The 15,766-nt window shown below is 55.3% G+C and overlaps 2 protein-coding genes across 4 annotated transcripts in view; one reads left to right on the plus strand and one right to left on the minus strand.

Moving 5' to 3' along the window:
• Window positions 1–3,456: 3,456 nt before the first annotated feature.
• DUSP29 (dual specificity phosphatase 29) overlaps window positions 3,457–15,766 on the minus strand; it is a 37,644-nt gene continuing 25,334 nt past the window's right edge. For 2 of the 3 annotated variants that reach the window (XM_089313508.1, XM_089313509.1), the window contains exons 4-5: window positions 13,933–14,153; window positions 6,679–6,954 (exon numbers count right to left, since the gene is read on the minus strand). In XM_089313508.1, the coding sequence (XP_089169634.1) occupies window positions 6,899–6,954; window positions 13,933–14,153 (277 nt within the window). In that variant the 3' untranslated portion in view covers window positions 6,679–6,898. Of the gene's footprint in view, window positions 4,041–6,678; window positions 6,955–13,932; window positions 14,154–15,766 lie in introns of those variants that run through there. The other variant, XM_089313507.1, reaches the window with a different exon arrangement.
• Window positions 14,041–15,766, plus strand: part of SAMD8 (sterile alpha motif domain containing 8) — a 128,479-nt gene continuing 126,753 nt past the window's right edge. The window contains exon 1 of the mRNA XM_070057881.2: window positions 14,041–14,170. The gene's annotated coding sequence lies outside the window, so the exon portion shown is untranslated. The remainder of the gene's footprint in view (window positions 14,171–15,766) is intronic.

Raw genomic sequence — 15,766 nt, forward strand, 5'->3', positions numbered from 1 at the left:
CACCCAGGCCCAGCTCTGCAGGGGTCAGGCCTGCAGCGGCTTCTCCCTCCTCCTGTCGCACCTGGTATGATGGCTTCAAACCCCATCCTCTCTAGGGTCTCACCAGACTCACATCTGCAGGTTCCCCACATTCCCTGCACATTCCCCAGCTCGAGGTTCCCGATCAGCTTTTTGTGTGCCTTAGGCATCTGACGGGACCACACCGTTGATGTCTTGTTCTTCCCATTCCCACTCAGGTAAATCCTATCTCAGGTTTAAGGCACCACCAAGAATCCCATCAGTTTATCTTTCAGTTGTCCCTCCCTCTCAGCAGGCCTGTCCATTTTCCAGAGAAACTGCACACTCCTCTTGAATACTAACGCTGGCAGTCAAGGCCGTGTTCCCCTTTCCTCTCAACCATCCTAACTGCCTCCCACCTGGTCTCTCCTCCCTTCTTCATTCCCTACCACCCATCCATTCCCCATGCTTTGGCCAAAGTGAGTTCTTTGCAGTGTGATCTTGAAACAGTTCATCCCACTCCCCTGCTTAGAATCCTTGGGTGGTTTTTCTGTGCGCTTGGAATACAGTTGAGTCTCTCCACTGCTTTCCTCACTCTCCACCCGTCCGTACACACATAAGGTCCAGCCTCACTGATGGGCAGCTTCTCACAGGTGGGCTGCTTCAGGTCCAAGCTTACCCTGTCTCCTCTGGGCGGTCTTCCTCAACCACTCCATCCACAGTGGGCTCCTCCATTGTTCTGCTCAGTACCTGTTTCCCGCATCACATTCTTCTCTTGGTTTCCAGTCGCCCCACTCAGCTGTTGCCACATGGCAGGGTATCAGTAGCTACCCATTGGCCAGATGAACCTTTGACTTCTGAAGAAGCTTTTGCAAACACTTGTATTCCTTCTTTCTCCTATCCTTGGACCTCAGGAATCATGTTGGAGACAGTAGGCCCCTGACCGACATTCTTTGCTTCCGCTGTCCCCAGCAGGACTCAACTCAGCCCACCAAGAGATGGGCACAAGGGGGAGTGGGAGTGTGGGCAAGCTCAAGATAACACCAGCAGTGACCCATGGCCATTGTCCTTCCTGCTTGTGAAGCCTTAGTAAATGTAAGTACCTCGTCAAAACAGAAACCTCGGGGCCGGCGCCACGGCTCACTAGGCTAATCCTCCGCCTTGGGGCGCCGGCACACCGGGTTCTAGTCCCGGTCGGGGCGCCGGATTCTGTCCCGGTTGCCCCTCTTCCAGGCCAGCCCTCTGCTGTGGCCCGGGAGTGCAGTGGAGGATGGCCCAGGTGTTTGGGCCCTGCACCCCATGGGAGACCAGGAGAAGCACCTGGCTCCTGCCATCGGATCAGCGCAGCGCGCCAGCCGCAGCGGCCATTGGAGGGTGAACCAAAGGAAGACCTTTCTCTCTGTCTCTCTCTCTCACTGTCCACTCTGCCTGTAAAAAAAAAAAAAAAAAAAAAAAAAAAAAAAACCACCAGAAACCTCTTCTCCCTGGACATGGGATAGGCCGGACCTGAGACACCAGGATGGGAGAACCTGGTAGGAAGCAGCACAACCCCAAGTCCCTTTTGTCTGCCCCTCTCCCAGGACCCTGGGGACGGCCCGCACACTCAGATCTGAGTCGGGAGGTGGTTCTGCTCTCTGTGGCCCTCAGATGCCTGCGGTGGTGGTCTCTGCAGCAGACGAGCCTGCTCTCTGTCCAGCTCTGCACGGTCACCTCCTTTTCTGGTAGTTTAGCACACTTTGAAATTTCCATCTCGGCCGGCGCCGCGGCTCACTAGGCTAATCCTCCGCCTAGCGGCGCCGGCACACCGGGTTCTAGTCCCGGTTGGGGCGCCGGATTCTGTCCCGGTTGCCCCTCTTCCAGGCCAGCCCTCTGCTGTGGCCAGGGAGTGCAGTGGAGGATGGCCCAGGTGCTTGGGCCCTGCACCCCATGGGAGACCAGGAAAAGCACCTGGCTCCTGGCTCCTGCCATCGGATCAGCGCGGTGCGCCGGCCGCAGCGCGCCGGCCGCGGAGGCCATTGGAGGGTGAACCAACGGCAAAGGAAGACCTTTCTCTCTGTCTCTCTCTCTCTCACTGTCCACTCTGCCTGTCAAAAAAGAAAGAAAGAAAGAAAGAAAGAAAGAAAGAAAGAAAGAAAGAAAGAAAGAAAGAAAGAGAAAGAAAGAAAGAGAAAGAAAGAAAGAAAGAGAAAGAAAGAAAGAAAGAAAGAGAAAGAAAGAAAGAAAGAAAGAGAAAGAAAGAAAGAAAGAAAGAGAAAGAAAGAAAGAAAGAAAGAGAAAGAAAGAAAGAAAGAGAAAGAAAGAAAGAAAGAAAGAGAAAGAAAGAGAAAGAAAGAAAGAAAGAAAGAAAGAAAGAAAGAAAGAAAGAAAGAAAGAAAGAAAGAAAGAAATTTCCATCTCATCTCTGCCTTTTTGCTTTGCAGCACTTAGTGCAATGGCTCCCGCGCCATCATTTATCAGAACAGCGATGGCAGCCTCACCGGGAGGCCACTGGGCGCAGTCCGCGTCCCGTAGGTGGTCCAGCAGGCCCCAGCTCCAAGGCTCTGGCACAAAAGCGCCTGAAAGCCACAGGGTGACCGCTGCCCCTGCGCTCTCCACTGCCCCCTCTCCCTCCTTCCCTCAAGAACTTCCCCTCTGGTGGGCTGAAACACCACAGCCGAACTCCCTGGGCCCTGCCCGTGAGCCCCAGGCGGCCTGGCCTTCTGCGGTGTTGGCTGCACTGCCTGCCTGTGCCTGTTGCTGTTTTCTCAAGACCCAAAATCCTGACACGACAAGAGGCTCAGCACCCAAGCAGGCGCCTCCGCCCCAGGCTCCCATCCCACAGCAAGCCCTGCACACACTGCCTGCGGTGACCTGCACATCCAGCCCGGGGCTCCGACTGCGATCCCCGAAACAGCGGCTCTTCCCACGGCAAACTCCTCCTTGGCCACATTTGCCTTGTTCCGGGAAGCGGGGAAGCGAGGGCAGGGGTCTCTGTGCAGAGCCAGGATCCCACTTCTCTCTCTCTCTCTCTCTCTCTCTTTGACAGGCAGAGTGGACAGTGAGAGAGACAGGGAGAAAGGTCTTCCTTCCATTGGTTCACCCCCTAAATGGCTGCTACGGCCGGCGCGCTGCACCGATCCGAAGCCAGGAGCCAGGTGCTTCCTCCTCGTCTCCCATGCGGGTGCAGGGCCCAAACACTTGGCCATCCTCCACTGCCTTCCCGGGCCACAGCAGAGAGCTGGACTGGAAGAGGAGCAACCAGGACAGAACCGGCACCCCAACTGGGACTAGAACCCGGAGTACCAGCGCCGCAGGTGGAGGATTAGCCTAGTGAGCCCGGCGCCGGCCAGATCCCACGTCTTTAGATGGTGACCCTGCCTGGGATCCCAGGGTACAGACCGACCGGATGCTCGCCTTGGTACTCTTCTGGGGGTTAGGAAACCACCTCCTATTTCACAATTAGTTTTATATGAACGTGACTTTAAAACAAAGCCAGATGTTTAATCAGAGCACAATGCCCACACATTGTATAATCCGTGCCTGTTTCCATCTTACTAAAAATAAACACACAGGAGGCCGGGTGAGGGAGTGAGCGCGCGCGGGCAGGAGACCACGCAGGCGGCCAGGCCCCGACTCAGCTGCTGGTGCCCAGCCCGCTCCGCTCCCTGCGCTCTCGGGAAGCAGCCGAGCACGCGCGGAGAGGCCCGGCCAGGCCCTTGCGTCTCTGCTCCGAGACCAGCCAGGCCCTCGGCCTCCTCGGCCTTCGCCTCCCGCGTCCGTCCCCAGAGTCCCGGCGCAGCGCCCGCGTCGAGGGCCCTACTGCGCGCCGTCCTGGGCCTCCTCACCGTCGCCTTCGCCGCGCTGGGCCTGTCGCCTCTGCTGCACCAGCTGCCTGTCCAGTTCTCGCAGCTGCTTCAGGAAGCCCCGGTTGGGGAGGACACAGCGGTTCTTGGCCACTTGTTGGATGGCGTCCACCAGGGTCATGTTCCTGTGGATCATCAGGTAGGCCAGGACCAGGGTGGCCGAGCGGCTGCGGCCCATGGCGCAGTGAACCAGGATCTTATCTGCGGACAGAATGAAGAGAGGGAAAACCCGCGCTGAAGAGGGGGTGGCAGCAGGAACGGGGCTGCTGGCCTCGGCTTTGCCCCGCTTTCCCTCGCCACAGCCCACAGGTTTAAGTGGGGAGCCTGCCAGCATTGGCGGCCCTGGGTGGCTGGGAGGGGGCAGGGGGGCGGGCGGCAGGTGACATTAGCAAGGCCGCCCCTCCTCCCTGCCCAGTGCCTACAGATGGAAATGCTGGACACGGGCGTTTAGGCTCGGCTTTGTTTCTTAGAGCCTTCCTTGTGTGTGTTCAAGGAGGCAGCCACTGGGACTCCAGTCACAGAAGGTACCAAAGGTACCCAATGAAGAGCCCCTGACCCCCACCGCCCCTGCAGTTCCCAGAAGCGGGGAGCGGTTCCAGTCTCTTCCGGGAAGAAGCCCCTGTCTGTGCAGCAGCCGGAACATCTTGTCTCCTTCCTTGCCTCAATGGTAGTGAGTTCTACCTAGTTTCCTAGACCTGGATTTTTTCCCGTAACCATACATCTTGGAACTCTGTTCACTGCTGGACAAAGAGTTCTCTAGTTTTTATTTTATTTCTTGGGGCTGCATAGAGATTCTGTGCCGGGAGGACCCACCCAGCCCTTAGGAGACCACAGGGTGACCCATGCCCCCGCCCGCCCCGGGTGGAACAGCCAGGCAGGGATGGTTTCTGCACTATAGCAGTGCTCCTGGATTTGACCTCACGTGATGAGAGTGCTCCCTCAGACAGAGGGCGTCTCGTGCCCGCCATGCAGCCCAGCAGCATCCGCATGGCCTCGGAGCCTTCAGAACCCGGGCCCACCCTCCTGCAGACTGGGGTTCCAGGCTGGGTCCTGTTCCTCAGCACCAGCCGGGTGATGCGCGAGTCCTCCCTCAGCCCCTGGACCCTCACTTGCCTCACCGCCGAATAGCAGAGCGAAGGCTGATCGGCACTGAGCGAAAACGAGTCAGTAAAAATCCCACGGTCCGGAGTTTGTTGTTGTTTTTAAAGACAAGGTCCTCCGTGTCATGACTGTTCCTGCACTTGGCGTTAGCTACATCATAACCTAGACTGGTGCTTCTCCAAGTGTGATCCAGGTCCCCTGGGAGTTCCCTTGGGAGACTCCAGGGTGGCTCCTGTTGCCATAGCAGTGCCCGGTGACGTTTGGCTCTCTGACTGTGCTGACTTTGGTGCTGACGGCACAGAGGCAGCAGTGGGCAGCGCTGGTGCCCCAGCATGAATCACGGCACAGACACCAGGCTGTAACAGTGATCACCACGTTGTCTACCACCCCACATCCAGGGGGTGGTGCCAGTGTCAACTTCCCTTAAGAATATCCTCGATGAAAATAATTTCAACCCTTCAGTACACTTCTTAATGTTCCATAGATTGCAATGGGCAACATACACGCCACACTTTGGCTATCTACCAAAATGTAATGGTTTCTCAAGCAAAAGCACGTGGGAGTCTGAGATGCAAACTTAAACTAGCTGCTTCCAGGAAATACTATTCTTACCTGAATGAACAAATGACAGAAAAGTGAAGGTTATTCCTGTTTGGGCACTTGGCAGACTTTTTCTCAAAAGTGAACAAGGTAAGCCTGTCACTTGAAAGAAAATGACTGACAGATTTGTGGCCACTGTTAAAATGCAAGCTTTCAAGCAAAAATTAAGAATTTTGAGGGGCCAATGCTGTAGCTCAGTGGGTTAACGCCCTGGCCTGAAGTGCCGGCATCCTATGTGGGCACTGATTCGAGACCCGGCTGCTCCACTTCCAATCCAGCTCTCTACTATGGCCTGGGAAAGCAGCAGAAGACGGCCCAGGTCCTTGGGCCCCTGCACCCGCGTGGGAGACCCGGAAGAAACTCCTGGCTCCTGACTTCCGATCAGTGCAGCTCTGGCTGTTGCGGCCAATTGGGGGAATGAACCAGCAGATGGAAGACCTCTCTCTCCCTCTCTTTCTCTCTGCCTGTCCTCTCTCTGTGTGGCTCTGACTTTCAAATAAATAAATAAATCTTTAAAAAAAAAAAAAAAGAATTTCGGAAAACTTGTATCCATCACTGTGAGACCGACAGTTTTCCAACACCTGAAGATTTCTGTTAAGATCAATGGTGTTACTGGGGCCTGGCGCCGTGGCTCACTTGGTTAATACTCTGCCTGCAGTGCCATCATCCCATGTGGGCGCCGGGTTCTAGTCCTGGTTGCTCCTCTTCCAGTCCAGCTCTCTGCTGTGGCCGGGGAGAGCAGTGGAGGATGGCCCAAGTGCTTGGGCGCCTGCACCTGCATGGGAGATTAGGAGGAAGCTCCTGGCTTCGGATCGGTGCAGCCATTTGGGGAGTGAACCAATGGAAGGAAGACCTTTCTCTCTCTCTCTCACTCTCTCACTGTCTGTAACTCTACCTGTCAAATAAATTTTTAAAAATCTTTAAAAAAAAATCAATGGTGTTATTAACAACTGTGATTTTGTGATAATATATTAATGAAGTTTCAGCATTTGGAAGATGTACATAACTTGGTGAAACATATTCTCCAAGTGACCAATGCAGGCTACTACAGAATTATGTATGGGGAAGAGATACATTCAAAATACAAGACAGACCGATGGATTTTACTGTTACCGACAATGAACGCCACTGATATGGCTTCACATTCCACAACCAACCTTTATTGCTTTAAGTTAAAACATATTTATTTATTTGAGAGAAACAGAGGGAATGACACAGATTGATGGAGAGAATGCAGCTATTTGCTGGTTCACTCCCCAAATGTCCACAATGGCTGGGACAAGCCAGGCCGAAGCTGGGAGCTGGGAACTGAATCCAGGTCTTCCACGTGTATAGCAGGAACCTAACCAATTGAGCCATCACCAGCTGCCTCCCAGGGTCTGCACTGGCAGGAAGCTGGAGTCCGAAGCTGAAGCTGGAAACCAAGCAGACATCCCAACCAACAGCTTAACCAGTAGGCCAAACGCCCACTTTAAAAATGCCCTTTAAAAAGCTATCACTTGGGCAGGTGCTGTGGCATAGTGAGTAAAGCTACTGCCTGCAGTGCCAGTATCCCATAATGGTGCCAGTTTAAATCCTGGCTGCTTCACTTCCAATCTAGCTTCTAGAAGATGGTCCAAGTGCTTGGGCCCCTGCACCCATGTGGGAGACCCAGAAGAAGCATCTGGCTCCTGGCTTTTGATCGGCTCAGCTCCAGCCACTGCAGCCATTTGGGGAGTGAACCAGTGGGTGAAAGACCTTTCTTTCTGTCTCTCCCTCTCTCTCTCTCTCTCTAACTCTGCCTCTCAAATACATAAATAAAACCTTTTTAAAAAGTTATCACTTGTAAAGAATATCTACAATTATTGGAAAATGCTATTAAAACATTCCTCCCTTCTCCAATACATATCTGAATGACACTGGATTTTCTTCATACACTTCAATGAAAACAACCTATCACAACAGACTGAATACAGAAGCAGATAAGAGAATCCAACTCAATTCTATTAAGCTTAACATTAAAAAGATCTGCAAAAAAAAAAATCTAGGAGCCACTCTCCTTAATTTTATTTTTGAAAGTACAATTTTTCATTAAAATGTTATTACATGGCTATGCAATGGTTTATTATTTTAGATGAGTATTTCTAAATGTTTAGGTTTTTATTTCTAATACACTAAAGATCTTTGAGATCCTCAATATTTTTTAAGCATATAAAAGAGGCTTGAGAGCCAGAGCTCTAGAGGAATAAAGCTGTCTTCGGCCACTACCGTGTCCACTGGTAGGCGGAGCTGAGAAGCTCCGTGAGTGAGAGGCTTTGCCCTGCTTCTGGGTCCCATTTGGGGGCACTCTGGGGCTCACCCCGTCCCCCTGACTTCATGGCCTTCTTCCTTGAAAGGATCTTCAAGGTTGCGTTGCCATCAGCCCTACTTTACAGCCAGGGAAACAGGCCTCGTGAGGTCAACTGACTTGCCGGAGATCACCCAGAAAGCAGATGGCAGCAGGAGAAACAGTTTGGTGCAACATGTTGTAGAGGTCCTACTGTGTGCTACGCATTGGCCCCTGTGCTCTAGGGACAGAAGCCATGAGGTCAGGCTGTGTGGCTCTCCCAGCCGGTCACCGCCACCACCAGCACCCTGCCAGGCCTTGCTGTCGTCGTGCAGCCTCTCCACTGGGCCTGAGCTGGCTGGGGCAGCCTGAGCTGTGCTGCTCCACGGCTGTGTTCCTGCGCCTGAGGCCTGGCAGATGACGGAGGTGCTTATGGATGCCGGTGGGTTTCTGATGGGAGAACATGGCAAAGAGCCCTACTGTGTGGACATGACTCCCTGATCGCCTCTCCACCCGAGCCGTGACCTCCCTCGTGGGGCCGTCCGTGCAGGACAGTGGCTGTGGTCAGAGGCTGGGGCAGCTTGAGAAACAAGGGATCCCAGACACCAGGCTGGGGAGGTCTGTGCATCCTGAGGCTGGACAGTGACGACCCCCCCACACACACACGCAGAGCCTGGCAGAGGAAGGTAACCCTCAGTTCTACCATAGTTCAAGTCATCATAAGCGAACCAGGCGGCCCCCAAACCCCAGCTGTCCAGGTCACTGAGTATCCCGAGCAAGCCATTGTACCCTGTTCACCTGGGCCCGAAAGGAGGGCTAGAAGCAGGGGCCCCTTGTTGAGTGCAGTGTCGGGTTGGGGGCTGTGGGTACATGCAGCCGGATGAGTGTCTGCTCTGGCCCTCTGATCCCCACAGACTGTTCCAGAGGCTGCCTGGCTGCTGGCCAGCTCTGCTGACAACTAAAGCGTTTCTTCCTCTCCCGGCAGAGAAAAAAAAAAGGAAGGTAATTCTTTCTGTCAGGGCTAAATACTTGAAACAGACGAAAGCTGTAGTTCATTAAGCCTTTTGGGGGGAGCCTGAAGTCTGTTAAGTGGGATGGGGGAGGGGAGGAGGAAGGGACAGGAGATGGAGGGGTTGGAGGTGAAGGGGGAGAGTGGCGTGGGCGCTCGGCCCTAGCAAGAGCCCCTGCGGCTCGATCTGACTTTCAGGACTGCACCCTGGGTGCGGGCAGCCAGGAAGGCTGTTGGGCCTGCTGCTCCCGGGAGGCCTCAGGTGCTGACCAGGCCCAGCCACCCTCCTCCTGGCGCCTGTCCGCAGACTCAGGGCCTGGCTCCCTCTTAGCTCTGTGGCTCTGCCAATGGCTGCCCTTTGCAGCCCAGTCCCAGGCCAAGGGACGCTGCGCTCGGGGAAGCTGAGAAGACGTGGGCCAGGAAGGCCTTGTGCCTCCACAGACCGCAGCAGGGTGGCCAGGAGGCTCCCTGGGGCCGGCGCCAGCTGGGCTAGGCCTGAGCGAAGGCGCTGTGTCGGAGCTGCCATTTTCTAGATCCGTGGCTTTTGGAAAGCCCAGCAGGGCTGGGCTCCCAAGCCTCACCCCGACTGCATGGTTTGCTGAGCGCTTTTTGTATGTGGCTGCTGTCAGTTCTCACAGCAACCCAGAGATGTCTGTGAAACTGTTACCCCCATTTGGCAGATAAGGCAGCTGGAGGGCAGAGCGGTGACTTGTCAGTCGCCCCTCTAGGAAGTGGCAGGCACTTGATCAGCCGCCAGAGCTCCCCCGCCCTCCGTGCTCTGCGGCATTGCGAGTATGTGAGTCAGAGGAGACTCACAGGAAAATATGGACTTGGAGTTGGCAGCTCAGTGCGTGCTGACATTTTCTTCTCTTACCTTATTTTCAGGGAAATGCTGGCCGCACCACCAGATTGGTTTATGACCCACTGTTAGGTTGCAGTCTTTGAAGAATGCGGGTTTCAGTGAAAAATTTCCCCTTTGGCCTTTACCGAAAGGTGAATTCCCCAGTCTCACGAAGAAACCCAAATCCTGAATCACAGCTGCTCCTTAGCTGCCCGTTTTCTGAGGTGATGGGCAGGTGGGTTTCTGTCACTCACATCATCAGAACCAGGCCCAGCTGGCATCCCATGCATGCCCCCACTTAGGGGCACCCTGGTGAGCAACTGCCTTGCCTGGGGCAGGGGATGCCCTTGGCCAGTCTCCCACACACTCTGTTAGAACCCGGCTTTCTCAGCAATGTGTTAAAAAAAAAAAAAGTCCGAGTTCCTCCTTCTTTCAAAATAGTTCTGAGTGTATGGGCACCCCCAGAGAAATGGTGCAAAGTGTGTTACAAAGGGCAGGGGTGAGGCAGCATGTGTGTGTGTGCCACAGGAGGGCAGGGACCCTAAAACACTCGCTGACAATGCGGTCTGGGGCAAGCTCAGGAAGCTTAGGAAGCAGACTTTGTCCTTTTTTTTTTTTAAATTTTTGACAGGCAGAGTGGACAGTGAGAGAGAGAGAGAGAGAGAGAGAGAGAGAGAAAGGTCTTCCTTTGCCATTGGTTCACCCTCCAATGGCCGCCGCGGCCGGCGCACCGCGCTGATCCGAAGGCAGGAGCCAGGTGCTTCTCCTGGTCTCCCATGGGGTGCAGGGCCCAAGCACTTGGGCCATCCTCCCCTGCACTCCCTGGCCACAGCAGAGAGCTGGCCTGGAAGAGGGGCAACTGGGACAGAATCCGGCACCCCGACCGGGACTAGAACCCGGTGTGCCGGCGCTGCTAGGCGGAGGATTAGCCTAGTGAGCCGCGGCGCCGGCCCGTCCATTTCTTTATACCTACTTCATGCAAAGTAGATTTTCAGATGGCTTCCTGTTTCAGGAAAAGGATGACAAAATGCAGCTTCTTAGAAGATCTCACTGAATTGAAGCCACAGTGGGGCATGCCCGGGGACGCAGTGTCCGGCAGGGCAGTCCCTGTGTGCTGTCACCGCTTCTCCTGATGAGGAGTGACCAGGTCACTTGTTTCTTAGCCTGTAAGCAGCTGGCAGCCTTTCCTTCCACGATACCTGGCGACCTCGCCTACAGCAGAGCCACCAGACGCTCAAGATAAGTGCGCCAGACTCTTCCGTGAGGCCTGACGGGCAGGAGGAGTCCCCGCTGGCAGTGTCCTGACTATGCCTCCAGTCAGCTCGGTGACCCTGGCTTCTGGGGCCTCCCTTTCCCCAGCTGTCACACTAGGCCAGTGGTCTGGATCGTGGTTTAGGTTTTTCAGGAGCAGCTGAGCTAACTGGAGCCGTTCTGGAAGGGTCAAAGTGCTGAAAGGTGGGGGTAGAGTGGGCCCCAGGAGCTTATTACAGACCCCGCACTCAGCGCCTCAGCACCACAAGGAATAAAAAGAGTGACTGAGACTGACCGTGAGAGTCGTGGGCAGCTGTGTACACTTAGCTGAAGCTAGCCAATGGAGGGCAGGAAAGACAAGAGGGAGCAAAGAGATGAGGCCGTGTCTCTGGGCCACACTGTCCATCAGCACCTCTCTTGGAAATGGACTTGTAGGTCTGGCTCTAAGATGCCCCAGCAGGGTCCTTGGTGTTCTAGCGCAGGACCAGACCCCACCATCCACTTCGCCTGGAGCCCATGGCAAAGCTGCTGCTAACGAGCCTTTTGTTCAGACCACTCAGGGCACAGGCGACAAACTCGTGGCCCCTGGGTTGCGTCTGTTTGCCCCTGGTAGCGTTTTAAGAAATTTCAGTTTGTCGCCATTGCTTAAAAATGAAGTGTCTTTCCAGAAGATTCAAGATCGGGGGCTTTTCTTGACAAGTGAGGAGATCTTCCCCGTTTGTGCTCATTCTCTGAGTCACAGCTGCTCTCTCAAGGGGGTCCTGGGCTCTGTGGCGCCACAACAGCCGCTGCGCATGCCTGCATGCCCGGGGCCTCCCATTCAGCCAGCCTCATGTTTACACTCTGCCTGAAGAACCAGGGTCCGTCTTCGAACCCCTGCCTCGAGGAAGTCTTTAGCTAAAGCGGATTCACAGGGCCCTGAGAACAGAGCCGGCCTCCACCTAGCAGCGCAGTCTAGTCCTGTCCCCACCCCATTCAGCTGGTCTGGCCCCCACAGCCCAGCTGTGCAGTCTGCGCCCTGCACGTCCCTGACCTGTGCCTATACTTCCCGTCTTGACCCTCGCTTTCTTTGCTAGGCGCTCTTGGCCACCTGACACCTCCTCATCCAGGCCCGTGGCCTGCCCAGGCCAGCACATGTGACTTGAGAGCCTGATGCTCTTCTGATTTGGCAGGAGGGCTCAGACTCCCAAGTGGCGCGCCAGGGCCCTAAACCAAGCTTTCATGTGAGTGCATCCCACTAGTTCAAAGCTGGAATGGAATGTGTTTTTTGTTTTTTTTTTTCTTTTTCCCTTTCTTTTAGGCTTGGGAGCTTTACGATGCCGGCCTGCACGGGCTGGTGTGGTTGCATGGCTGCATGCTCCAGAGCACACGAAGCCTCTTTATCAAACACATCCGAGAGCCTGCTGTGCGCCAGGTCCTCGGCTAAGTGCTGTGCGTGTTTCGCTGCTGATCCTCATTACAGCCTTGTGAGGTAAATATTTGCGCCACCAGATGGAGAAACCAAGGCTGGGGGAATGCACATGCTTCGGAAGTTGTGTGATGGGAGTTTGAACCCAGCCCTGTCCTCTGCCAAGTCTGCCCAGCGCCTCCCCTGGGAGCAGGGTCTGCGAGCTGATGCGGGCAAGTGAGCACAGTAAGCAGAAACTCAAGGACTGGGCAGCTGTAGGGGTTTTGGGTGTGTGTTGCTGGGGAAGGGGAAGGGGAGGGAGGTTTCACGTCCAGGATGTTTTCAGTTAACTTCAAATACTCTGGGGCAAATTTGACTTCATGGGGATGAGTCACAGTCCAGTTGCTTTTTTGATCCTGCTTGGAACCCAGAAAGCACAAAAGATAAAATATGGTCCTAAAAGGATGGCCTACACAGGAGGCCCTCCAGCACAACACCGGCTCTGTGGGCTTTCCCCATGATGACCTTGCCTTCTGAACCAAAACCCTGACAAACTGGCGGTGGCCATGGGTGGCTCTGCAGTCAGAGCCACTTTGGGATGGCCACCAAGGCCGGAGACTACCCGGCAAACCTGGCCCAGGCCCAGACTCAGGCTGCAGGTTCCTAAGCAGGTCAGTCGGTCAGTCTGCAAGGCTTTCAATTCCAAACTCTTGTGGGGAGAAAGGCTGTCAGCAGTGGGGTACCCTGCATTGTGCCTTGGCCCCGCAGAGGGGTGTGACACGTGGGGCTGAAGTCAGCAGGGATCGGGGAGCTGAGGGCCCTCTGTGGAATGGCCCGAAGTACAGCCTGCAGCCGTCACAGCACATTGTCTCACCCTGACACACACCTAAGCTGTGCCCTTCTCTCCAAAGTAGCCTTGTCGTCTTTCCCGGATCGGGCAGCTTAAACTGCATGTGAAGTCCAAGGACTAGCTGTGTGAGCCGAGAGACGGTCATTAATGCTCATGTTGCCCACTGTGGGTGCTGAACCCGGATTCTCACAACAGTCCAGTCAAGGTCGCCTGCTTTCTGAGGGAGATCCTCACTAGGCTGGGAAGGAGGGAGGGCAGCCCGGGACCCGGCTGGCAGGACATGGACAGTCTCCCGCAAAACTTAAAGGATTCCCACTCAAGTCAGCTCCCCGAGGGCTTTCCGGCATCTAAGGCCTTTGCTATAGTGGTATTCGGGCCCAAGCACAATTAGCGCGTCAGGCGCAGAACCAGCGTTGAGGGCGCTGGAAGGATGGCTGATGCTCCTTGGGGAAGACAAAATCAGACTGAAAGGCCTTTCCTGTTAACCCTAGATTCTGAGTCCCCCCCGCCATGGCAATCAAGGCCAGCGCCCCACTAGCAGCGCGCTCCACGCGGCGGGGCAGGTCCTCAAACCCCAGCCACCCCCCGCACCTCGCGCACGGCCTCCTGGGCCTCGCGCACCCCAGCGCGCCGCGTGCAGAGTGCCGTGCGCAGCTCGGCTTCCGGCCCGGACGTCGCGCAGGGGCGGGGCCTTGCGGCAGGTCCGGACTGTGGGGTGGGCGGGGCCGTGCGGGCCGCGGCGCGCTTACTGTGGTCGTCGCGGAGCGCGGAGTCGATGAAGGCGGCTGCCGAGTAGAAGAAGACACTGAGGTCGAAGGTCGGCAGGTCGTCGGCCTCCACGCCGTGGTACTCGATGGGCATGTCGCGGTAGTAGTCGGGCCCGGTGTCTACGTTCCAGCGGCCGTGGGCGGCGTTCAGCACGTGCGTGAAGCCCGCCTTCTGCAGTCCATAGCGGTCCAGCGCCGTCGCCCTGGGAAAGGGAGAGAGGTGAGTTGGCTGTGTGGCGCCTTGGCCTGAACCCGGATTCGGGCTCGAATTTGGGGGCCAGTTACTGCTTTGATGGAAGTTCCCAAAGGAGTCGCCCCTGCAGGTGGAAGTCGCAAAGCCCTGCCCTTCCCGAACCATAGACCGCAGCGCCATTTCGTCTTTGTGCTAGCCCGGCTGCAAGTTAGGGTAGGTGAGCCACTCACTCGCCCCGTTCCTTCTTTCATAATTCCCCAGAGGCCACCAGAGTAACCTGTCCATCAGGGCCGCCCCCATGGAGTCCCAGGAGACCCTTCTCGGTGAGCCTCGTTTGAGCCCTCTGGAACCTGGTAGGGTCTGGAGCAGAGTCTCGGCTGGAATATGTGGTGTAACGCAGGCCTTTCTGTGCAGATTTGATTGTGTTGAGTTTGAAGGATGGGTGGACACGTGTCAGTGTGAAGCCGGCGCTCTGGTTGGTGAGTCTCTCGCCCAGTTGGGCAAAGCATTGTTCTGAGAAGGGCTGTTTGGGCAGCCTGTTGTCTGAATTGATACTGGAGAAGCTCTGAGCCACCAGTGGCATTAATGATTTTTTCTAAGCAAGGGTTTCCAGGAATGAAGAGTGAAGTCCTGTTGAGGTAGATGGCCTTGGGACTTGAGGACACTAAAGGCAGCTTGGTAAGCCCAGGCAGGGCTGGGCTGCCAGAGGAGTTATTTCTGTCTGGAGGTGGGAGTGGAGGACTTTACGGGAGAGGGGCCTTTGAGTCAGCCTTAGGACAGGTGTCAACACTTGGTGATGGAAGGCAAGAGAGAGGCGGAGCCAAGGAAATAGCACAGTGGGAGGTCTGCAGGCAGTGATGGCCTTTGAGAAAGCATTTATTTTTTTCCTGTAACCAATCATTTGTCACCACATAATGATCTAAGGTCCTCTGTGTGTCAGCCACCAGCCTGGGTGATGATGATTCAGGGTCCCTCAGAAGAAACTTGGCGCCCAGTGTGGCTGGGAAACAAACAAACGTACAAACAAGGTAACTGCGGGAAGCACTGGGAGCTGTGAAGGAATTAAAACTGTGATACAATCCAGGGTGACTGTGGTCATGGTGTATTTAGGTAAGGCGATGTAAGTGGCCTTAGGCTAAGACTGGGGGATGAGAAGGGGCAAGGCCAGGGAGGAGTTGGAGGAGCAGTGTTTCATCCAGGCAGAGGGAGCAGCATGTACTAAGAACAGGAAACCGTGTGGCTTAGTAACAGAGAGGACAGTAGCATAAGAGCAAGCTGGAAGGGTGGGCAAGGGCTGGCTGCTCGGGGACCCTTTAGACCACTGGAAGAATCTGGGTTGTGTTGTGCGTGTGAGAGAATACTGTTGGAGGGTTTTAAGGAAGGAATGAGCATTGTTTGCTTTTTTTAAAAATCAATGTGGCGGGTAAGTGCACGTGTCTGGGAATGCAGTGGGACTGCCAAGAGCAGGGGTGGGCCTGGGCTAGAGTGATGGCACAGCTGGGCTTGCTGTGAGTATGACTGGGAAGGGCTGAATCCTGTGGGGACAGTTGGGAAGGGCTGGTTTGGCCAGAGGTGAGGATGTGAGAGATCAGCTGTGGGTGTCTCCTTGGACCCCACTTGGGT

Source organism: Oryctolagus cuniculus, chromosome 15 (genome assembly GCF_051225735.1).
Source record: "Oryctolagus cuniculus isolate XC-2025 breed Fujian yellow rabbit chromosome 15, ASM5122573v1, whole genome shotgun sequence".
In the NCBI taxonomy this organism is placed as follows: Eukaryota; Metazoa; Chordata; class Mammalia; order Lagomorpha; family Leporidae; genus Oryctolagus; species Oryctolagus cuniculus.